Genomic DNA, 26,019 nt, shown 5'->3' with positions numbered 1-26,019 from the left:
CCTATATCTAGGTGCTCTCTGTCGATGATGCTATGTCTTGCTCTGTGTCCTAAGATTACAGCATCGTCCTTATTTGAGTTACTGAGCATGTGGGTGAGTGCAGCGTGGTGTGGCGGCAATAACACACACTCAGTCCAGATGCAATTAGAAGAACTTGTATCGAAATCAAGGAAAAAACATTCACAGCAAGCCCAGTGGAAGAAAGCTTAAATGGGAACACTCGCGGGTGACAACTGCGTGTAGCGGAGCTGGTCTCAGCCGAGCTGACAGTGTCTATCTGGAGGGGCGGAAGTTGACCAGGCTGGTTGGAGACCAAGTATGTAGCTTTCCAGAAAGAGATGTGGAGCCCTATGCTTTTCCTATTCGTCTGGAACTTTCCCTCCCACTAATACTGTCCCTGACAGATGGATGACCTCTCCCTAAACTATCCACATGCTAAATGGGCGCCTAACCCAGGAACCAAGGTCTTAAATAGACTCTGCCAAGATGGCCACCAGAGTAATATAGGCCGTCAGCATCAAACTGGATCGCTACCCCAGTGATCCAGGAAACCATAGAGGAACTATGTTCCGCCTGACTTCCTCTACCTCTGCACTGCCGCTGTGGTTGAGCGCCACCTGCAGTGGAGAAAATGGACTGCACTTGCCTACAAGCATGTGCAGTAACGCAAATAAGTTTATTAGTTGAGGGGATCGCTGCGGCAAGTGGGTGGTTCCCACATAATAGGTGTGCCACCTAGAAAGTGTAACCACTGGGAGAGTGGGTTACCTGTGGGCTGTGTGTATGGGGGGGGGGGGGGGGGTGACAGTGTCCTGGGTGCTGGGACAAATATGTTGGCAAGTATGAGATATGTTTACACTGACAGCAATATCTACATATAATATGTGCAGATCATCAATGTGACTCTTCCTCTCTCATTTTTTGTATTTAATTAAGGACCTCTTGGATTTACATGGACGCGGCATTACTGTACTTATGACAAAAGCAGCAAAACATTTACTATGAGTGTATCAGAAACCAAATCAGGGGGAAAAGTGGTAAGTAATTGCTTCCTTTTTTGTGAAAATTGAGGGCTCCATCATAAACCCAGAACAATGTAAAGCAGGCCTGTACTGCAGGAGGCTGACCAACCTCCCGGACCCTCCCTCTGTTAGTCTTTTTGATCTACATGTTGCTTCTGGTGTCAATGGCTCAGAAAGTATTGCAGGTAAAGACAGCAGGACAAAACCTGTCCAAGGCGCCCGCGATCTCCTCACCCGAAGCCGTCCCGTCCCTCGGCTCTGGGTGGAGGTGCTGGCATCTTCAGTAAGGGAATAGGAAGTGAAGCGCGTGTTCTGAGTGGTCCCTGCTGTCTTCTGGGACCTGATGTGTCTCCCAGAAGACAGCGGGGGGGTGGAGGAGGGGCCGGACGCGGTATAGATTGCCATAGATACTGCAGCGATCTTTCGCGGAAGTGGGAGCAAACACCTGGATTAGACAGGTATCTGCTCCCCCTGAAAGGTGCCAAATGTGACACCGGAGGGGGAGGAATCTGGACAGCGGATGTTCCATTTTTGGGTGGAACTCCGCTTTAACATTGATCTCAGGGAACTTTAACCTGCTAGCTATACCAACCTATGGCATATGTCAGTGTGTGTGTGTGTGTGTGGGGGGGGGGGGGGGGGTACACACACTAGTAACTGCTACAGCTGCTGGGAATGTGTGTAAAGCTGACAAGCCCACTATCAGCTGTCAGATGGAGTCGATCATGCAGTGGTATAGCCGCCTGATCACTTTTGCACGCCTCCGGTATATTCACCCCTACCAGTGCATGGTGACATATGTATCAGGGCTGCATAAAAGCGATCAGGCAGATGTACAGCTGCCCAATGAACTCCATCTGACAGCCGGAAGTCAAAAAGACCTCTGATGACCCATTAACCTCTCTGGCAGTGTTCCCGTGTGTTGCTCGGGGTGAATTTTCAGTACCAAAATCGGTAACCCCAAGCCACACTCGGGATTGCATCGCAGGATCCAGGCAGTTACTTACCTTGTCCCCAGGATCCTGCGATGTCTCCCTGCTGTGTGTGCGAGCCGTGTGCTCCACCGGATCTATCACAGTGCCGAGCTCCGTTCCCTGCGATCGCTGCAACGCACTGGGACGGAGTATGGCGTCAAATTCAAAAAGTGAAAAAAACATTACACATACATTACACTGTAATCTTACAGATTATATTACTGTATCAATTTATTTCACATCCCTTTTGCTACTAGTGCTTTTTCCAGTGCCCTGCATGCACCTTTATATTATATATACTGTTCTTTCTGCCTGGAAACTGGAGATTGTCCATAGCAACCAAAAAGTGTTCCCTTACATCAAAAGTGGTTTTAGACCAGCTAGAAAACAGAGATGATAAATTAGAATCACTCGCAGAACTGAGCGATAGTGATTTGTGGGGAAATTCATCATCAAACACTGAAAGTAATGACAGTGACAATTCTGCAACTGAGCGAATTTCAGTGTTTTTGATTTGATTACATTACTGAATACATTTTATTATTATTATATTATTATTTGTTATAATTATTTATAGTTATTTATTATATTATAATTTATGATTTTGTGGTTCAAACTTTATCCTACCCAGGATGTCTACTAGACTGTTGTTTGGACAGATTTAAGTGTGTTATTCCTAAAGCCGCGTACACACGGGCGGACTGTCTGGCCAACTTAGTCCGTCAAAACACATTTCAGCGGACAGTCCGCTCGTGTGTGGGCTTCAGCGGACTTTTTCAGCGTGCAGTCTGGCGGACTAAGTATTTCGGAATTTCCGTAATATTGTCCGTCGTACTTTGGTTTCCGCGGACAATCCGCTCGTGAGTAGGCTAGTTCGACGGACTAAGTATGGCGCATGCTCAGAAAGGATTTACACGGCGAAAGGTTGCATTGCTGTGTATTGGACTTCCTATTTCTAGTCCCGTCGTACGTGCTGTACACGTCATCGCGCAAGCTTTCAACGGACTGTTTGTGCATCCGTGTGTGGTCAAGTCCGTTCATTCGAAAGTAGGACGGACTGTCCGTCGGATTGTCTGACGGACTAAGTTGGCCATACAGTCCGCCCGTGTGTACGCGGCTTAAGAATTACAGGCCTACAATATAAAAGGCCGCACAATGACAAGGCCCGAATGTACTATGAATGAAAGTAGGTTCAGCCTGGCTCTGTCCAGGCTGCAGTACTGACGCATTTTGCCCTGGCCTCTGGGCTTAGTCATGAGCTGGGCTGAAGCCGCTTTCATTTCATTGGTTCTTTTCTTTATTTTGACTGCAAGCATCAAGCTGGGAAGGGTGCTTTCCATTCCACAAGAGCTGGAGATGGGAACTTGAGCGGCACCTGGAGTTTTCTTAACCACTTCCCGACTGGCGCACGCCGATGTACGTTTACAGAATGGCACAGACAGGCAAATGGGTGTACAGGTATGTCCCTTTAAATTTGCCGCCGTGCCATCGTGTGCGCGTCGCCGGCGGCACGCGTGCAGGTCGGGGCCTCCGTGAGTCGGGTCGCGGGTCCCACAGACTGGATCACCGCCTGGATACCCGCAATCGTCTCACGGGGAGAAAGAAAGGGGAGATGCTAAAGTAAACAAGCATCTCCCTGTTCTGCCTAGCAACAGCGACACTGATCTCTGCTCCCTGTGATTGGAGCAGAGATCAGTGATGTGTAAAACACAGCCACGCCCCCCACAGTTAGCAACACGCCCCTAGGACACACTTAACCCCTACACTGCCACCTAGTGGTTAACCCCTTCACTGCCAGTGTCATTTACACAGGAATCAGTGCATTTGTATAGCACTGATTGCTGTATAAATGACAATGGTCCCAAAAATGTGTCAAAAATGTCCAATGTGTCTGCCATAATGTCGCAGTCAAAATAAAAATCGCTGATCGCCGCCATTACTAGTAAAGAAAAAAAATCTTAATAAAAATGCCATAAAACTATCCCCTATTTTGTAAACACTATAACTTTTGCGCAAACCAATCAATAATCGCTTATTGCGTTTTTTTTTTTTTTACCATATGTAGAATACGTATTGGCCTAAACTGAGGGAAAAGCATAATGTAAAAAAGAATGCGTTTGTTTCAAAATTGACGCTTTTTTTTGTTTATAGCACAAAAAATAAAAACCGTAGGGGTGATCAAATACCACCAAAAGAAAGCTCTGTTTGTGGGAAAAAAAGGATGTCAATTTTGTTTGGGAGCCACGTCGCACGACCGCGCAATTGTCAGTTAAAGCGACGCAGTGCCAAATCGCCCTTGGCCAGCAAAATGGTCCGGGGCTTAAGTGGTTAATTTATGGTCACACATAAATGAAGATTGCACTACATATATTTGGTATCACCATGCACACAGTAGTAAGAGGAATAATGTTAGGGCCATTATTTACAATTAGCTCTAAATTGATGTGTTGTAAAGGTTTTAAAGTACCATCTTTGATAAAAATTTCTTAGTGTTTGCGGCCAGATGAAAATTTCTTGACATATTTGGTGTCTTCTTACTTGACTGTCTTTTTGACAGACTATGTGGAAATGTTATTGTGTTTGTATTACATAAAATTATTTTCTTATACTGAAAATATAGACTTGATATACACTTGCAATAATATCATGCAACATAAAAAAAGACCTTGTTTTTATTCTGTGGTTCCTCTTTTTTCCAAAATTGCATAATGTTTTGAGGTTTTAAGTGTGTTTTCAGGTTAAAGTTTTTTTTTTAATTGTACAAAAAAAAAATTGAGAAATGCCAGCAGTGAAATAGTTAAAGGGGTTGTAAAGGTACATTTTTTATTTTCTACATAGCTTCCTCTAAGCTAGTGCATTGTTGGTTCACTTATCTTTTCCTTCGATTTCCCTTCTAAATGTTTTTTTTTCTTTGTTTTCTTTGTCTGAATTTCTCACTTCCTGTTCCTCCTCAGTAAGCTGTTCAGTAAGCTGTTCTGGCTGACTAACCACCAGCTCGAATGATGGTGAGAAGTTTACTGAGGAGAAACAGGAAGTGAGATATTCAGACAAAGCAAAAAAACATTTAGAAGGGAAATCAAAGGAAAAGGTAAGTGAACCAACAATGCACTAGCTCAAAGGAACCTATGTAGAAAATAAAAAAATTACCTTTACAACCCCTTTAATTGACTGTAATATGCAAAGTGGTGCCATCCAGTGGCAAAATCCCAGTATGACACCCATGGACCCGTTTTTTTTTTTTTTTTAGTCTTCACTTTTACACATACAGCTTATAAACTAAAAACCTATTTGGAGCTCTTTGGTAAATAAAACAGCACTATGTGCGTTATGTGAAATTGCTCAGTAAAAGAGTATCTGTTTAATCCTTTGGCAATCTAATTAATTCATTGATTAATCATTTATTAAATTGAGCAATTAGCTGAATAAAAAAAAGACCTGGCATTGGGTACATAAAACACAGCGATATATCTTTTCTCCGCTATCTATGATTCCTATTAGCATCTCAGTTCTGCAGTAAAGAATACCATTAAACAGACTAATTGTGTGTGTAGATTAGCAGCAAAGTGAGATAAAATGTGATATTGAGTGAATAAATCACATCTGCGTGAGTTGTGTATTTTATATCCTGTGAATACTACAACTAACAAAATGCATAATGCAAAAAAAAAAAAAATGCTTTAATGCCTTATTTACATTTCAATATTAAAAGGCCAGTTTATGAAAGGTCAGCTATCAACAGGCTTCTTCATCACCTATATCAAGCAAACCTGTCAACATTTGTAAACTATCACTGGTCTGCCTAGGGTGAACCATGGCCAAGTCTAACATGAACTATCATTGCTGTACCATGACAGAGACAGCTCGGTGTCACATCATAACGGCACACATATGTACAGCATGCAAAGAGCATTGCTATAGAATATGGGCAGATAGGCTTGTGCAAATAACAGGGAGAAGAAAAGATCAGCTTAGTTGTTAGTATGTATGCCTTGCATCGTTGGTGTCCCTTGGTTCAAATCTTGGCCAGGAAACGATCTGCATGGAGTTTGCATGCGTTTCCTCAAACACTCTAAATACATTATGTTGCTTAGTTGACTTCTGTGGAATCAGTTAACCAGCAAAAATGTCCTTATTGGCCTCATGTGTGTTCAGATTCACCAGGGGCGTTGCTAGGTCTACAAAGATCTGGGGCTAAAGCCCATAGCAGCGTAGTAAACATAGTAAAGTCATACACTTGGGCGGGCATACACATGTATATAATATATATATATATATATATATATATATATATATATATATATATATATATATATATATATATATATATATCTCTTTCATTCATTGATGGACACAGCATCTTCATCTTGATCTTAGGGGACCCCTGCTTTCAAGGACCCTGCCGGCAGGAGGGCCAAGGCGTTTGCCATGTTTACAGGTGGTGGGGTCAGCATTGTGGCCAGTGTTAGCCACGGCCCTGGTGTCGCAGACGCTTACTGAATGGGCTAAATTGTTGCACCATGAGTTGGAGAAGCAATAGGCTTCCCTGGTCTGCGTGGAGCTGGCGGACCAGTTGGTGCACAGCCTTACCATGTAGCAGTAGTGCTACATCACCTGATTTGGCTGAAATGCTGGTCTGCGGACCAGGCATCTAAGAAAGCGCTGGCGGACTTGCCCTTCCAAGGAGAGAGGCTATTTGGAGCCTCGCTGGATGACATTATTAAGAATGTACTGGGGGTAAGAGTACGTTGCTCCCACAGTCCAGGAAGGGTAAGGAGCCATGCACGTAGGCAAGGGCCCCCCTGGGCCCCCCTGGGTCGGCAGGTGAGCGTTCCCAGTCCGATAAGGTGCCCGCTGAGGGACAAAAGCATCCCTGGTTGTGCAAGCCTGCAAGCAAATCTGTTACCGCATGAAGGTTTGCCCCCGCATGACTCTTGGGTGGGGGGTCGCCTCCGGGAGTTTGCAGCTCGGTGAACCTCCCTACTTTCTGACCAGTGGGTCTGCGAACTGGTTTCATCAGGATACAAGATAGTTTCTTTCTTGTCCGCCAAAGAGATTTTTTCCCTTCAGCCTTCATCTTTTTCCGGCTCGTCGGTAAGCCCTGTTCGGGGCAGTACAGGACCTGCTGCTGCACGGGGTGATAGTACCTGTGCCGACACTGGAAAGGTTTCAGGGATTCTACTCCAATCTGTTTGTAGTCCCAAAGAAGGAAGGAGTCCATCCAGTCCTGGATCTCAAGGCCCTCAACAGCTTTGTGAAGGTACCAAGGTTCAGGATGGAATCAGTACGCTCAGTGGTCGCTGCACTCCATCAGTGGGATTTTCTGGCATCCCTGGACATCAAGGACACATACTTGCATGTCCCCATATGCATCAAGCATCAGAGGTTTCTGCAATTTGCGGTCGAGGACGAGCACTACCAATTTGTGGCTCTCCCTTTTTGGCGTGGTGTTGGCACCGAGGGTCTTCACCAAGGTTCAGAGAAAATGATTTTATGGTGAGTACAAAAATGCCATTATCCCCAGAGAGCCCCCCCCCCTTAAATCAGGGTCCCAGAGAGCCTCCCCCTTAAATCAGGGTCCCCAGAGAGCCTCCCTCTTAAATCAGGGTCCCCAGAGAGCCTCCCCCTTAAATCAGGGTCCCCAGAGAGCCTCCCCCTTAAATCAGGGTCCCCAGAGAGCCTCCCTTTAAATCAGGGTCCCCAGAGAGCCTCCCCTTAAATCAGGGTCCCCAGAGAGCCTCCCCCTTAAATCAGGGTCCCCAGAGAACCTCCCCCTTAAATCAGGGTCCCCAGAGAGCCTCCCTCTTAAATCAGGGTCCCCAGAGAGCCTCCCCCTTAAATCAGGGTCCCCAGAGAGCCTCCCCCTTAAATCAGGGTATCCGGAGAGATTCCTCTCCCCTTGGGGACCCCTGCAAAGGCTTGGGGCTATGGGCCCCACATTCGGGGCTATAGCCCCAAAAGTCACCCCCTAGTGACACCACTGAAATTTGCTATGCACATACATATATGCCCTTATTCTAGAATTTGGGAAGGGGGCTTGAGGAAAGACTTGATGACTTTCCCTTAAAAAAATTTAAAAAAATCAATGAGAGAGTTCTATAGAGAAAGGGTTTTAAGTATATCAGACATGGCGCATGCAAAATCTGGTGCAACTTTGCAAGCTGAAGTTAGAAGCTGATTGGCTACCATATTCAGCTGCACCAGATTCTGAGTGTTCCACTTTTAGTAAATCTCCCTCATAGAATCACTGAGAGTCAGATGCTACTAAAGGGATATACATTTAAAAGCCACTTTATTATGAACACTTACTCAATTTCTTGGTAACACAAGTTGCTAATCAGCTAGTCACATGTCAGCAACTCAATGCATTTCAGCATCTAGACGTGGGGAAGACGACTTACTGAAGTTCAAACCGAGCATCAGAATGGGGAAGAAAGGGGATTTAAGTGACTTTGAACATGGCATGGTTGTTGGTGCCAGACGGGCTGGTCTGAGTATTTACAAAACGACTGATCTACTGGGATTTTCACACACAATCATCTCTCTGGATTACAGAGAATGGTCCAAAAAAGAGAAAATATTCGGTGAGCGGCAGTGCGGAGGAAAATGCCTTGTTGATCCCAGAGGAGAATGGGCAGACTGATTCGAGATGATAGAAAGGCAACAGCAACTCAAATAACCGCTCTTTATAACCAAGGTATGCAGAATAACATCTCTGAAAGCACAACACATCAAACCTTGAAGCAGATGAGCTACAGCAGCAGAAGACCACTCCGGGTGCCACTCCTGTCACCTAAGAACAGGAAAATAAGGCTAAAATTCGCACAGGCTCACCAAAGTTGGACAATAGAAGATTGGAAAAACGTTGCCTGGTCTGATAAGTCTAGATTTCAGCTGCAACATTGCGATGGTAGGGTCAGAATTTGGTGTAAACAACATGAAAGCATGGATTAATTCTGTCTTGTATCAATGGTTCAGGCTGGTGGTGGTGTAATGGTTTGGGGGATATTTTCTTGGCACACTTTGGGCCCCTTAGTACCAACTGAACATTGTTTAAATGCCACGGCTTACCATGTCCATCCCTTTATGACTACAGTGTACCCATCTTCTGATGGCTCTTTCCAGCAGGATAATGCACCATGTCACAAAGCTCAAATCATCTCACCACTGGTTTCTTGAACATGGCAATGAGGTCACTGTACTGCAATGGCCTCCACAGTCACCAGATCTCCATCCAATAGAGCACATTTGGTATGTGGTGGGAGATTCACATCATGGATGTGCAGCCAACAAATCTGCAGCAACTGTGTGATGTTATCATGTCACTATAGACCAAAATCTCTGAGGATGTTTCCAACACCTCGTTGAATTTATGCCATGAAGAATTAAGGCAGCTCTGAAGGCAAAAGGGGGTCCAACTCGGCACTAGCGAGGTGTACCTAATAATGTGTATACAAAGCACAGTCACTGAGCAGTATTAGAATCCAACTGAACGTTCAGTTTAAATTGGCGAAATACATTCCTCATGCTTAAATGTCCAAAGTCTTGCAATTTGTTTCCTTTAGAAAGCAGCCACAACCTGAAAAGAAAAACCTGTCTCCTGTTAGAATGTTGCAGAAAAGGACCCATTTTGTCTGTTTAGAAGCAGTGGCCTCTCCGCAAGATATCTCCAATCAGCAAAGCGCATGAGCTCGCCCGATTGAAGATCTCTATCTCTCACTCTGCAGGGGGCACAATGTACCTTTGCAGAGAGGCCACTGCTTCCACTTACAGATCATGGGTCCCTCTCTGCGGTACTGACAGAGGACAGGCTTTTTTAACACTCACCTTTTTGTGCTTATAAACCGTAAATGTATTTAGCTGATTTAAAGTGATACTAAATGCACACTGTTTAATTTACATGGTCCCTTCTCTTCCTATATATGGATGACGGCGCTCAAATTATTATTTTATTAAGAAGAAAAAAATTACTTTTTTCCTAATCAATATACAGCAGTCACATGACCCAGATCTTTCCCAGCCTGTCTGCAGGGAAATATAAGCAGGAGGAGCTTCTAGTCCTCTGCTGTTGGTCATGTTCAATATAAACAAATGGCCTTTGGAATACAGAGTAAAAATAAATAAATTATATCAATAAACTGTTTTAAATGATCATACAAATATATATTTGAAATCAAAGCTTCATTATGTTTTGGCAATAACATGGTGTGGGCGAATTTCTGCCTGTTATAGGCTGTGTCACGTCCCTCCGGAATAAGAATGAGGTGAAGCCTCCATCAATCAAGATGTAATATCCCACCCCCTTTGTGTTTAGCTGGTTAGTGGGGTGGAGAAGAAGTGGTCATTTATCACTGTGTATACGCACACATGTGTGACTCTATAGTCACATGGGCTGCTCGGATGTGATAGGGAGGAAATGCTCAGCATAGAAACTCACTAAAAACTGAGCATGTGCAGAGTTGCCACTACAGCTGAAAAATCCCTAGCTGAATTGGGGACATTGACAGAAGGTGGAAATAGAGAGCAGCAGGATCAACCAGGTTTTTTGCAGAATACATAAAATGAATCTCATAGTGACTGTGTGAGTATAAACAACATGTAGTACACCATTTATTGATAGATTTTTATGATGTGACACTTTAAGCAAGGACCGCCTGTATAGATAGTGAGAAATTATAGAGGCTTCATTATTATGTTTACAAACTGTACATAGAAGCAAGGCATTTCAAATTTTAAGACAAATTGATACATTTTTTCATATAAAATAAATGATTGTGTGTTCCCATGCACATATACAGTAAAACCTTGGATTGAGCGTAACTTGGTTTGAGAGCGTTTTGCAAGACAAGCTATTTTTTTTAAATTAATTTTGACTTGATATACAAGCGATGTCTTGGTATACAAGTAGTGTCATGTCACAACTGACTATAAAAGAGAAGAGAAAGTAACTGTAGCAATATGGTTACATTTAATGAAGGTACAACATTTATTAACATATTGCTACACTTAGGCCCCTTTCACACTGTCGGACTGTTTAGGTCCGCCTGTCAGTTTTGTCGGTGGTCCTGAACGGGCGATCCATGCTGGTCTATAGAGCGACAGATGTTAGCAGTGACATGTCCGCTGACATTCGACCCAGTCCGATCCGCTAAAATCAGACAGATGGACCTGCGTTCGCATCCGTCCCTGGCGGATCGGATCGAGTGAGAGCTGATGAAAACGGACATGCTGTCCTTTTTGTCCGATCTCTCCATAGCAACCAGCAGCGCTCGACAAGCCCCTCCTCGCTCAGTGAGCAGAGAGGGACCTGTCATTCGCTGGCTCAGCGGAGATCAACAGAGAAATCTCCCGCTGAGGTGCCGGACAGAGGCGGACTCCATGGTAGTGGATCCGCCTCGTGGGAATGAAGCCTATGAGGCTCCTCTCTTCTCTTATATACTCTGTAGCCCCTGCTGGATTTTGCTTCTAATCTCCTTGTGGAGGCTTCCATTTGTGGATGGACATTTTATGGTTACACAACCAATCACATTGCTACAATCTTTTTATAAGTACTATAAACTGAAGGACCTATGAATAAATGGTTATGGAATGAATCATCTGGATTTTCCATTATTTCTTATGGGGAAATTTGCTTTGATATGCGAGTGCTTTGGATTACAAGCCTGTTTCTGGAACGAATTATGCTCACAATCAAAGGTTTTACTGTATATCCATGAAAACCAACTTTTAAATGCTGTCAATTCCTTCTAATGTTCAAGCTCACCTATGTGACCCGTGTCAAGGCACAACTAAGCTGAAGTGAAAAAAAATCTTGAAACTTAGCATGGGGAAAAATATAATATTGTACATATACTGCATATGCGATGATGATTGGTATTGGTCTTCCCTTAAAGTGTTATCTAATGCCAGCACTAGTTTTGGATAGCGTAGGGAAGGGTCAGTACCCTGGGCTGTCTTATTCTCAGTGGAGGTCATTTCTTTCAATTCCTGTCTTGGAGACACAAAATGAAGTGAAAGGAAATCTCTCCAAAGTGAGAGTGAAGCCCCCTCTTAGTTGCCATTGGAACAGGAGTCGCAATATGATTATTTTTCTTCACCACTTATCACAGGATAAGGAGGATTAATCTCCCCAGTGAGGACTGATAGAGGTTCTAACTCATCTCTACTTTTTCCAAATTAGAACATTTTCTAGCTATAGATATAACACGTTTATCTGTTCTTCTTTCCCTCCATCAGAATGGACTGGTCTCCAGCGCTCCAGAGATGTTCAAGCTGAAGTTGTGCATACGACGGAAGACAGACTCTATAGACAAGCGTTTTTGCTTTGACATAGAAGTTATAGAAAGGTTTGTATAAATGTTCATGTGTCAATACTTACATCTCTCACTCTAATGTAGTTTTTTATGAGAAGCTTTTTATATCACCAGATAGAACCATTTATCAATTTCACTTCCTTCCAAAAACAGGAGAGCATCTGCTATGCATATTCAGAATCCAGAACCATCACAACCTAGAGCAGCGATGGCGAACCTTGGCACCGCAGATGTTTTGGAATTACATTTCCCATAATGCCCATGCACTATATGCACATATAGTTCCAAAACATCTGGGGTGCCAAGGTTCGCCATCACTGACCTAGGTTGTTGAGTCTTTCTTCTACATCCAGCTTATTAGTGTGACAGCTCATGTAGGATCAGAGCAGGAAAAGCTAACATTGCATCATAGGAGTTGCTGTTTTTAAAGGATTAATAAACTATAACATTTTGGAGCTTAAAGGAGTGCAGCCAAAGCTTGTTTGGGTTTACTTTTCCTGTGAATCACAGGAGCGCAGTCCGTTCTGCAATCCCGTGAACAGGGGCGGACTGACCATTCGGGTACTCGGGCACTGCCCGAGGGCCCCATGCCACTAAGGGGCCCCATCAGGGTTGCCAGCCTCAATAAAACCAGGGACAATATGTAAAAAAAAATGTGTTTTTTTAAAAATCCCAAGATTATAGCTGCCCCGCATCTCCCGTACCTGTTCTGTGTGTGTATACTGTATGTGTGTATACTGTGTGGCCCCATAATCTATTGCCTGGGGGCCCCCCATAATCTCCTATTGCCTGGGGGCCCTCCATAATCTCCTATTGCCTGGGGTCCCCCATAATCTCCTATTGCCTGGGCCCCCCCCCATAATCTCCTATTGCCCGGGGGCCCCATAATTTTCTCCTATTGCCCGGGGGCCCCATAATTTTCTCCTATTGCCCGGGGGCCCCATAATCTTCTCCTATTGCCCGGGGGCCCCATGAGTTGTCAGTCCGTCCCTGACTGTGAACCATTTTCAGCAGACAGCAGGCTGACGTCATAGAACCGGTATGACCAGGATCCATATGGTCAGGATCCATCCAGATGCCTGGACTGGCAACCAGCTTAGCCTCTCAGAGAGCTGCTGAGAGCTTGAGCCAGCGGCTCCCATCCCCTCCACAGCCCAGCGCTGTAAAAGGATTAGTTTACGCCTACCTCCGATCCAATCCAATCCGCTAAAAACAAACGGAAGGGGATCTGTTCTCCTCTATGTAGGTGGATCAGATCAGAAGTAGTTTGGTGTAACCGGACAGCCGGTCCGTTTACACCCGACTGCCCATAGAGCAGAGCAGACTCTCTCCATGTCACCTCTGCATAAACTAAGTAGACATGGATGTGCCATCTGCCCGCTCTGCTCAGGAGGGGATCAGTGGACAGATCCCCTGCTGAACAAATCGTATCTGCCCCATGTGAAAGGGGCATTATTAAACCCAAAGCGAAACATGTATTATATTGCAGTTAGATGTAATAGCTGTATTCATTTTCCTTTTTTTCTTGGATTTTGTTGCTTTATTTTTTACATAGTTATCAGGCTAGTAAGTCTGGTATGATTCAACTTCTTTTAACAGACAAAGCTGTCCAGCAAACATAACAGTTAGAAGGTTGAGACAAACAATTTCACACTGACAGGGGTGCTTATAATGATCCATTGTATATAATTGTGTTGTTAGCTGTGATTGGTCACAGTAAACTCCAAAGACATGCAGGTAGGTTAATTGGCTTCTGACCAAAATTGGCCTTAGTATATGAATGGGGACCTTAGATTGTGGGCTCCTTGAGGGTAGGGACCAATGTGAGTGTGCAATGTACAGGGATAGGGGTGGACACTCGCTCGGGTTGAACTGGATGGACTGGTGTCTTTATTCAACCTTACTAACTATGAAACTATGAAACTATGAAACTATAATAACATGGTAGAGACATGACCAATTACAGTCCATCTGTACCAAGTGATTAGCTTTGGCCAATCACAGCTGATCACAGCAAAATACACTGAGGCTGGGTTCACACTGCAGCATGCTCCATCTCACTGTTTCAGGTCCAAGTTCAGCCCGAATGTTTGGGCTGAATTCGAACCTGAAACGGACCAAAAGATGCACAGGACTCCTGTACAATTCGCACCAGAGCTGCTGCCGAGATGTGTGAACCGTCTCCATAGAGATTTGGTCACAATCTCCTGCTATGCAAATTGTATGCAGGGAAACTCTCATCCAATTTGCACTGTTGTGAACCCAGCCTCAATGCATCAGTTTCATTCAGTAAAAATGGTTGCTTATACCAATGAAATTCACTGTTATAAGCAATGTAAAAAAAAAAAAAAAAATCCTGATCACTTCCCCAGAGTAGTACAATGTTACCATGGTAACAGTGTCACAGTGTGTTAAAACACTGGTTATCACCAGTCAGTGTCCCAGATCACTGCCACACCAGTTATATGATTATGCTATACTGCACTGCACTGGTGACAGTATGTAAATAAAAAATAAATAAAAAGTGTGAAAAAAATCTAAAATACAACTTCAAAAATATCGCCATGCCTCTTACTAAATACCTTGGACTGTCTACTTTCCAAAAAGGGGTCATTTGGGGGATGTTTGATAAAATTGGTGTGTTTTTAACAATATTTTTCGTAATTAAACATTTGCCAGGATGAGAGATTCTGATATTTCTTTTAATAAATAAATCTTTTATATACAGAGAAAGATCAGATTTACACAAATCTGTCTGATCTCTGTACATCTCCGTAGAACCTCTTGTTTTAGAAATCTCTGCTGAAAGACAGTAGTGGGAGAGATGATAGATATAACAGATGGCTGACCTCCTGTTGAATGTATGTCGCCTATGCATTTATGTGATAATGCAACTATTTATTTTGCGTCCTTTCGTCTCCTAAAAATTTTTTTGGATTTTTTCTTACAGACAGGGGATTATTACACTTCAAGCTTTGTCTGAGGCCAACAGAAAACAATGGCTTGAAGCAATGGATGGAAAAGAGCCAGTAAGAACCTTTTCTTAAAACCTTCAGGCCAACTCTACCAAACAAATGTGTTAATTGTTTGAAGCCACCAGCATGTTGAATCGCCTGACAGCTTATATATAAAAATTGTGAATTGTGGGGAAAGTTTCCCACGGTAATTTGTGTCTACAAGACCATATTGAGAGCGTCACTGTCTCACAGCTAGTTCCCCAATTATATATCCATTAAACATTATGGAGACTCAATTGAGGAGCGTGACATCAATATTTGATTTCATAGCAACTGGGCCAACCTGAAAGTTTCAATAAATATATCTTGCCTCGAGTTAGCAGGAGCTATGAAGTCAAAATGCTATTAAAGTGTATATACCTATATAGGGATAGGAATAGGATTTTCCATCACTTTCTGATAATAATGATGACCTGGGCAAATAAAAAAAAGAGAATCTCCCTAGTGGGAACAAAGAGCCTGACAGAGGTTCTAACCACTCACCACAGTATCCAAAAACAAGAGTACATATCTCCCAATCCTCTAAAAAGGGAAACACGACCCCTTTTAGCATGCAATAGTTTGGCAATGAACACACCCAGACAAACATGGGTGCCGCTCAGGCTTCTAGAGGTTCCCAATCAATCGCCAACTGCTGGGAGGGCCAGCCAGGAATAGAGCTTGTCTCAGCTCAAAACATCAGCATGTAGCATTGTGACCCCCATGAGTAAGCGCTCGGGGCGGCGCAAAACATGTTGGGGGGTGTGTTCTGGCTAGAGCCCAGGCTGAGACTGCTGCATATCTCACCATTAGTTGATTTGCAGTGATGTGCAGCTTGAGAAACCTCTCCTTCACTAAAATGGGCACACACTTGCTAACCCCTCAGTCTCAATGAATTAAAGTGAACAAATGGTCACTTAACCCCACAGGCACTTTTTTACCTCTATTTTTCCCAATATTACCTTTAAAAATAAGCCATGCAGACCTCCTGAACAGCCATTCAGTGTTGGCTTCTAGTCTACCTGTAAAGTGGCAGATATAAAGTAAAAAAAATGAAATTTTCCCTGCAAGCTGCCTTCTTTATTTTGCTCAGCAACAGCCAGTGTGTATGATGGGCCACAATGTAGTGCATTGGGAACAAGATTAGAGATGTTTTGGATACATTCTGGTGTCACTTTGACTTTGGATAGAAGTAACGGGTGCGTAAAAATTGGTCTTTGGGTATCGGTGGTGCCTTCCACCATAACCTTATAGAGGTAATCTTGATGAAAGCAAGAATTGGCCTTGGTGTAAAAAAATGCAATGATATTCACCTGGCAAACAGGTGCTGAAAAATTGGTCTTTGGGTGTCGGTGGCGCCTTCCCACCATAACCCTATAGATGTAATCTTGATGAAAGCAAGAATTGGTCTTGCTGTAAAAATTTCAATAATATGCACCTGTCAAACAAAAATTGGTCTTTAGGTGTTAATTGTGCCCATGAAACCTATACCAAAAACATTCTTCCAGATGAAATGATTGAAAACCCTCGAAGTCCTGCAGAGATTCCACATCTGGAACCTTCTGGAGTCAGGAAAAATGTTCAATAAAATCCTCTTTAATGTGACCTCAAGAGATTTTATCTTCTGCCATCTCTGTGGGTTTGGGATGAGTTCTGATACCTCCCCTTATAACGGTGGTCAAGACGGGTTGACAACCAGTAATCATCCTTCTCCTTTATGCCACATATTCTTGGGTCCTTTCACAGGCTTTGAAGCATGAGGTTGCCCATGCGCCTCAAATTTGCAGAGGCATGAGAAGCAGACTCCTCAGGGTTACTCAGGATGACAGCATCTGGAACTTCCTCCTCCAAGCCACGTAGTACTCTTAAGGGTCCTGGGCTTGGAGAGCCAGTGCTTACAGATTGACGCATGTCTTCCTCTTCTTCAAAGCCTATGAAAGTGCCAGAACCCTCCTCCTCATCCTCCTCCCCTTTCAACTCCAGTGTGTTCTGTGACATATGCAGGCATGGCACATGTGTCAACTTTCCCTGTCTAAGGGCAGACAGGAGGTTTGAGCCATTATCGGACACTACCATTCCTGACTTCAGCTGGCGTGGTGTGAAACACCTCTGGGCCTGTCCCTGCAGAGCTGCTAGAATCTCTGCTCTGGTGTCATTCCTGTCTCCTAAACACACCAACTAAAGCACTGCATGGCACCTTTTAGCCTGACTCTGGGAATAGCCCTTTGAACGCTTAGGGGGTACCTGATGTTCATAGGACAATTCTGCAGAGGAGCGCATGGAGGTGGCGGAGGATGAGGAGGAAGTAGAGCTCACAGGTCTGGCATCATCACCACCTGCGTATTGGAGATGTGGGGGCACAAGCTGCAGCACCGAGCCCTGTCCTGCATCCTTTCCAGTTGTAAGCGGCGTTACCCAGTGTGCTGTGAATGAAATATATCGTCCCTGCCCATGCTTCCTGGACCACGTGTCAGCAGTAAGGTGGATTTTATGGCTGACTGCCTTGCCCAATGATGCCAGAACATTCCCTTCCACGTGATGTTAGAGAGATGGAATAGCCTTACGTGAAAAGTAGTAGCTACTGGGAACCTGCCATTGTGGTACAGCACATTGTGTGACTTTATGGAAGGGGGCAGAATCCACCAGCCTGAAAGGCAGAAGTTGGAGAGCCAACAGCTTTGACAAGCTTGCATTCAGACGCTGGGCATGTGGGTGGCAGGGACTGTATTTTTTTTTCCGCTGCAGGAGATGGGGCAGAGACATTTGCTGTCTACAGCTGGTAGTGTGCTGCTGGCAGATGTGCTGCTAGGACCTGGGACACCCTTTGCTATACCGTCATCACTGTCAGTGGAGGCTGCTGAGAGGTAATGACTTGGTATGGCAGGGACAGAGTTGTGCCCTTTTGTGTGCCTTTTAGGTGCTTTTGCCAACGGGCTGAGTCATTGGACGTTAACTTCAGAACTTAATGTTAACTTCAAAATTTTGGGTCCATGGCCAGAAAACTCCCCAGACCTTAACCCCATCGAGAACTTGTGGTCAATCCTCAAGAGGCGGGTGAACAAAAAAAAAAGTCTGACAAACTCCAAACATTGATTATGCAAGAATGGGCTGCCATCAAGCAGAATGTGGCACAGAAGTTAATTGACAGCATGCCAGGGTGAACTGCAGAGGAAAAAGAAGGGTCAACACTGAAAATATTAAATCTTTGCATAAGCTTATTGTAATTGTCAATAAAAGCCTTTGACACTTATGAAATGCTTGTAATTATATTTTAGTATACCATAGTAACATCTGACAAAAAGATCCAGAAACACTGAAGCAGCAGACTATGGGTGTTATTTACTAAAGGAAAATCCACTTTGCACTGCAAGTGCACTTGGAAGTAAAGACGCTGTAGATCCAAGGGGGACATGCAAAATCAGCAGAGCTTCCACTCATTTCAGATCTACCCCTTAGATTTAGAGCGACTGCACTTCCAAGTGCACTTGCAGTGGAAAGTGGATTTCTTTGTGAAAAACATTTTTACATTAGGATACTTGTTGGACTTTATTTTTATATTTTATATAATTTTTGTATGCACAGTTTTTATGTACATTGTTTTTGTTTATATATGATTTGAGAGTTGCACTACATCATTTTTGGGTATCAATCTATTATCTTTTATCAACTACTGCTATAACATTTATTCAGTTTTTTTTCTTACTCTTTTATGTTTTTGCTATATCGTTTTTGATCATAATGCAATGAGTTTTTAATGGTACCCTCTAGTGACTGTGTTTAAAGTGACACTGTCATCACAGAAAAACAAATCCAAAAGCAGTTCCCTGCTAAAAGACTGAAGGACCACATCCTTCACTAAGATTTTCAGCATTTGACCCTTCTGTGAGTGTCAGATGCCTATGTACCCCGATAGTGACATGCGGTCAGCAGATGGAACCACATCATCCTTCTGGGTGCCCAGGTATCCCGCATATTCACTTCTAGTCTCCACCAGAATTGCGTTAACAGGGTGACAACGCAAGAAAGCAACCTAGAGACAGGGACAGCGGGTTGTCACCCATAACAAGTAGTTATAACCATTACCGTCATTACCGTCATGACATGAACATTACTAGGAATAATTTAAATAGAAGCTTAGTTAGTGATTGGTTACACTTTAAAAATAGTGCTTCAGTACGCTTCCTGTAAACTAATGAATACTTATTTTCCTCTTTTAGATTTACACACTTCCAGCAATTATAAGCAAAAAAGAAGAAAGTAAGTATTAAAGCGGTTGCATACCCGCTGTTTTTTTTTTTTTGTTTTTTTCTGACCTGCAAAGGAAAAGGCATAATGAGCTAGTATGCACTGCATACTAGCTCATTATGAAATACTTACCTTGAAACGAGGCCCTGACATCTGGGCCGATTTCTTCCAGGTATCTCGGCTCCGGCGCTGTGAGTGGCCGGAGCCGCGATATCGTCACTCCCACGCATGCGCATGGGAGATTTCTTCCCGGCAGGGTCCGGCGTCTGCCGGACTTTCAGCCGAGAATCCCCTGTGCGCATGTGCTGCTGCAGTCAGCGGCGCATTGCGAGGGGAATATCTCCTAAACCATACAGGTTTAGGAGATATTTTTTTTACCTACAGGTAAGCCTTATTATAGGCTTTCCTGTAGGTTAAAGAAAAAATTTGACTATACAACCACTTTAATGACTGGTGAATTACTTGATTGATTTTACTGTTTATGTGCCATTTTCTATTGAAAACTGATACAGAATATAGAAGTGTTGTATCACTGGCCCTCTAGTGGATTCTTCATGGAACTTCATACAAAATACAACGTAGGAGCTGACACCAGTGGTCTTTGCTAGAAAGCTAAAACCTGTACTGCCAAAGCTGTGCAGGACAGTATTAGTTTCATAGCTCCCAACTGTCCCTGATTTTGAGGAACTGTCCCTGATTTGGAACAATGTCCCTCTGCCCCTCATTCCTCCTCATTTGTCCCTCATTTTGGTCTGATCTATATAGTTGTAAATCAAATTCATTTTTTATCTATCAAAAAGTGTTTTTCAGCACTAAACCTTTCATCTCATTTCTAAATGTCTGCATCTGTAAATTCCAAAAGACAATATAAAGGAATAGTAATGATAAAAAAACACTTGTGGGTTTAACCAATTTAGTTTTTTTGTACAATTCTCCTTTAAGGGGGTGTAGCAAGGGGTGTGTCCTATGCCTGCATACTTTTGCTAATAGGTGCCCCTCATTCCCAGCTCAAAAAGTTGGGTGGTATCATGTTAGTTTTGCTCTTTATAGGGGTTGATTTACTAAAGGCAAATAGACTGTAAGTACAGTTGCTGCAGAGCTTAGTAAATTAATTAAGGCTTCACTTTGCACAGAATATCCAATCACGTGCAGGGGAAAAAAAACAGCACACAATTGGATGATGGAAGTCAGCAGAGCTTCTGCTCATTTACTAACCTCTGGAGCAACTGCAAGTCTATTTTCCATTAGTAATTCAACCCTATAGTCTACACTGCTTGAAAACACTTAAAACTATATAAAGTAATGATATCAAAATGTGAATCCACCTAAAAATGTAAATGCTTTGCAGCATTACAGCAACCCTTTAGGAAACTCTCCTTCCTCTAATCAATAAGGCTCGGTTCACACAGGGGCAACCCGACTTACAGTGCGACTTTGTAGGCGACTTCAGCGCAACTTTAAGCAACTTACAACGCTACTTAAAGTTGCCTCCAGGACAGGCGACTTTGGCTGTGGCCAATCAGAGAATAATCAGCTCTCTGGGAGGGAGGGGTTTGCCTGGGTAAACTAATTTCTTTTCCTGTAAAGTCGCTTCAATATAGATGGAGATCCGACTTGGAGGCGACTTCTATTGAATTCTATGGGTACAAGTCACCTTGAAGTAGTACAGGAACCTTTTCTGAAGTCGAAGCGACTTAAGTAGTGTACATTAAGACGGCTCTCATTGACTATAATGTAATTCCCAATGTCAAGCAACTTGGAGGGACTTGAGGGCTGACAAGTCAGATCCCAAGTCGTTGTAGTATGAACCAAAACGAACTCAGACCACATGTGTAGTTAAGTGATTTCTTCATTTTTTCCTTCTGAGGAAGAGTTCCCAAACACTTAGCCCTTGTACACACGATCGGAGATTCCGAAGGAATGTGTCCTATCGGACCGTTTTGTCGGATAATCCGACTGTGTGTGTGGTCTGCATCGGACTGTTTCCGTCGGAATATCCGTCGGACCAAATTTTCCAACTTGGAAATATTTTCCGACAAACTGGTCCGATCTGACATACTCTGATCATGTGTAGAGAATTTTGATCGGACAAAGTGCCACGCATGCTCAGATCAAATTCCTACATCAAAGCTATTGGCTACTAGCCTGAACTTAGTCCCGTCGTAACGAAATAACGTCATCACGTTCTGAACGATCGGATTTTCCGACAACTTGGTCTGACCGTGTGTATGCAACATTTTTGGACACAATCCATCGGACAAAATCCAACGGATTTGGTTGGCAGAATGTCCGACCGTGTGTACAGGGGCTTAGGCTGGGTCCACACTATTGTGAATTGGATGAGGGTTCCCCGCATCTAGTCCACAACAGCAGGAGATTTTGACCGGCTCTCTATGGAGCGGATTCAGATATCTCCGCTGCGGCTCCGGTGCAAATTTGCACAGGGGTCCTGTGCGTGATTTAGTCCGTTTCAAGTCCGAATTCAGCCCAAAATTTGGGCTGAAATCGGACCTGAAACGGTGAACGGTAGAGCTGCATGATTATGGCCAAAATGAGAATCATGATTTTTTTGCTTAGAATAAAAAGATCACAATTCTCTCGCAATTCTCACAACGTAAAATCTTTCACATAATACAAAAAAAATTGGACTAACTTTACTGGTTATTTTTTTTATTTTTTATTCACGGAGAAAAATCGTGATAACGATTCTTGACGATTAATGGTGCAGCTCTAGTGAACGGGGACGCACCGGACCCCTGCTGTGAGCCACATGCGGCGATAGTGTGAACCCAGCCTCAAAGCGAACTTGTTTTCTATTTTAAACTTTAAGCCCTCTTTCACACTGAGGGCAGGTTTTAAATCGTTCAGCTAAACTCACAAGATTTCAAACCTACATTTCAGTGCGAATTTTGTGGGCGAATTGAAAGACATCGGTGTGGGTTCATGCACAGATGTCTATTGAAATTTCCCCCGAAGTTGCCAAAAGTAGTGCAGGAACTACTTTTGGGAATCGGTGCAGCACCGCAAAGTCAACGCCAGACCGATTCAGACGGTGCCATTGCCGGCATTAGGCACCGATTTGGCGTGCGATTTGACAGGTCAAATTTTTGCAACGCGTCTGTGTCCGTGCAGTTGGTGCATTTCCTTCCACTTGTATAGACTGCCTGTGCGCAGCTCCAAGGCAGATGCAGACGGAGAAAACAGCAGCTCAGCATGCAGGATGGGTGTCAATCCTGCCTAAATGAGCCCTCAAAGGAAATGTCTTGCCTAAAATTAGACACTGCATGATGTTTGCTTTTAATTCATTAGCCGGAGAAGCATCTTTTATGCGCTTCTCTGATGTATTTACACTGGGGGTCAGATTTGCCCCATTTTATGGCTATTCTTTGCCAGCTGAGATTGCCTCAGAGACCTGCAAAGACGCTCCCATTTGACGGTGGATGGCAGTTGGCAAGTCATAACCAGGAAGTTAGGAGAGGTCAGGTACAGTAACTAAAAGTGTAACTCCTCATTTTTCTCTTCTGAAGAAATGGCTGTTTGTTTCACCATGTCCTTTCCAAACAAATTCCTAAATGGGGGCTCAGCCTTTATTATAGCCGCCTGATTAGATCTCAGTGTTCTAGTATGGGAAACAAACTAATGTCTGCCTCCCTTCAGTAGACAACCCTCAGTCTCGGTTCACACCTATGCAAATTTGATGTGGGTTTTCTCGCATCCAATTCGCATGGTAGGAGATTGTGACTGGCTCTCTATAGAGCTGGTTCACATTTCTCCGCAGCGGCTCCGGTGCAAATTTTCACAGGGGTCCTGTGCGTCTTTTGGTCCGTTTCAGGTCTGAATTCAGGCCAAAATTCGGGCTGAGATTAGACCTGAAACAGTGAACCGGACCCCTGCTGTGAGCCGCCTACGGCAATAGTGTGAACCCAGCCTTAAGGAGTATGACACCAAAAATTAATCTGCGGTTGTAGAGAATGCTTAAAATGTTACTTGTATGTTAGTGGGGGCCCTGTTGGCCCCCTCCCATCTGACATCCTTTGATTGAAAAATTGAAGAAATCGGGCAGGAACAGCAGCTGTATCCAATCAAATGCAGCCACTGTTTGGGTATGCAATAGCCCAACAGGGGTGAATGAAGGAAGTATAAATAGAGGAATCTGTTCCTTTTTTTGTTTATAGAACAAAAAATAAGAAAACCCAGTGGTGATCAAATACCAAACCTATATTTGTGGAGAAAAAAATGATGTGAATTTTATTTGGCTACAGCATTACATTACTGCGCAATTGTCAGTTAAAGTAACGCAGTGCCGTATCGCAAAAAATGGCCTGGTCGGGGGGGGGGGTTGGGGTAAATCTTTTGGAGGTCAAGTGGTTAATATTGCACTTATAAGTGAAAGTTATGTTTTAACATTACCTTTTAATTTTTCTATACAGTGTTCCTAAATGAAGCTGGCTTCAACTTTGTGAAGAAATGTATTGATTCTGTGGAGACTCGAGGTGAGGGTTTAATATGTGGCTTCCCTCACATCAGGGGTGTCCAACCTGCAGCCAGGGTGCATGCAGTCCAAGACAGCTATGCGTGCAGCCCAACACAAAATCGCAAACTTACTTAAAAATGTTGATTTTTTTGGGGGGGGGGGGGGCTGATTTTTGTAAAAATGCGTTTATAGTGAGTGAACAGATGTATGTCAATGGTTTTTGGCAACACCTATATTTGTGAGCAACTATTTGATGTTGGATGAAGCATAAAAAGGGCGAAATTGGAACCAAAATATCTGATGAGCACCTTGAGAATTCATTGAGAATTGCTTTTACATTCATCCAACCAGATATTGATGTGTTCGTTTATCAAAAACAGTGTCAAATATTGCATTTGTTTTATGTTGCCTTCTTTTCCAATAAAAATTTAAATTTTTTTTTGTATTGCCAGCTTAAAGTGGTAGTAAACCGCAAAAAAAAATATCACAAAAATTGGGCTCCTGCAGGATAATAGTATAATGTGCTAGTATGAATCACATACTGGCACATTATGACTTACCTCACCTACTATGTAACTATTAGATAAGCACCTGAACGACCACAATATACAGGGATATACAAGGTAATACTGACATATAATCACACACATAGGTTGCACTGGATGGACTTATTTCTTTTCTCGACCTCACCTACTATGTGACCATGTAACATATTTTTTAATCAGAGCTTACAGTATTCCTGAGTATCTTTATATTCTATCCATTTGAGCCAAGTTGAGGTAAAGTTTGTCATTCTTTCCTGTGAGATACTTATGAGTTCCTCAATGGATTCTATGGAATTGATTCTTCCGAACCATTCTTTTTTTGACGGAGGGGAGGTTGATCGCCAATGACAGGGGATACAATGTCTGGCAGCGTTTGTCATAAACATGGTTAAGGGTAAATACCTTCTAAACGGTGCACATTTAGGAGATATTTACTGTACTTACAGGTAAGCCTAAAATAAGGTAAACTATGGGGACTTTACTACCATTTTAAGGTGAATTTTTATCGGAAAATCCACTTTAAAGTGGGGTGCCCCCTAAAGAAAAAAAATTAAAAGTCAGCAGCTACAAATACTGCAGCTGCTGACTTTTAATAATCGGACACTTACCTGTCCCAGGGTCCAGCGATACGAAGGAACGAAGCCCCCCCTCGTTCCCCGATCCGCTGGCGGTGCCAGCATTCTTACTGTAGGCACCCGGCTGTGGCTTCACAGCTGGGCACCCACTGCGCATGCGCAAGAGGCGCCGCATGCCGTGATACACCGTACAGTCATCTGGGACATGTGACAGGCTCCAGATGACTGTGCGGCGCCGAGGGGAAGTAATGTCACCAGCCCGGGCAATGAAGGAGGCAGACTACGAGGGACCCCCTAGCAACAGGCATTTAGAGGTGAGTAAAAAATGATGCTTGACATTGGGGGTTGATTTACTAAAGGCAGATCTACTCTGCACTGCAAGTGCACTTGGAAGTGTAGTCGCTGTAAATTTGAGGGAAAAATCTGAATTAGGGGAAGCTCTGCTTATTTTATCATCCAAGCATGTTGCAAAAATGCTGTTTTTTCTTTTTTTTTTTTTTTTCTATTTTCCTTGCATGTTCCCCTCGGATCTACAGTGACTGCAGTTCCAAGTGCACTTGTAGTGCGAAGTGGATTTGCCTTTAGTAAATAAACCTCATTGTTTAAACCTTGTTTGTAAATGATAGTCAAAAAAAGAGCATCTTGACATTGTTTAACCCTTGTCCGTAACTACCGGTAAGAAGAGCATCTTGACATTGTTTAAACCCTATCGGTAAATGCTAGTCAGAGAAGCATGTTCAGCAGACCTTTAATAAGCATTTTGAAAGTTCTAAATAGCTTTCGCCAATCCTTTTAGATGCACTATGGCTCCAGTCTGGGAGTGCTGCATAGGGAACTCAACAGGAGTCCTGGCTGTAGCTCTAAACAAGCTTTTAATA

General features: G+C 43.4%; 1 protein-coding gene across 1 annotated transcript in view; it reads left to right on the top strand.

Moving 5' to 3' along the window:
• The window catches only part of ARHGAP42 (Rho GTPase activating protein 42), a 531,185-nt gene that overhangs the window by 448,083 nt on the left and 57,083 nt on the right, over positions 1-26,019 (top strand). The window contains exons 9-13 of the mRNA XM_077484403.1: positions 937-1,037; positions 12,230-12,339; positions 15,257-15,335; positions 19,520-19,559; positions 23,978-24,040. Coding sequence (XP_077340529.1) covers positions 937-1,037; positions 12,230-12,339; positions 15,257-15,335; positions 19,520-19,559; positions 23,978-24,040 — 393 coding nt within the window. The remainder of the gene's footprint in view (positions 1-936; positions 1,038-12,229; positions 12,340-15,256; positions 15,336-19,519; positions 19,560-23,977; positions 24,041-26,019) is intronic.

The sequence above is a fragment of the Lithobates pipiens genome, unplaced genomic scaffold (assembly GCF_037356315.1).
Source record: "Lithobates pipiens isolate NorthernLeopardFrog02 unplaced genomic scaffold, aLitPip1_a1.2 Scaffold_16, whole genome shotgun sequence".
Lineage (NCBI taxonomy): Eukaryota > Metazoa > Chordata > Amphibia > Anura > Ranidae > Lithobates > Lithobates pipiens.
This window is presented reverse-complemented; position numbering and strand designations above follow the sequence as displayed.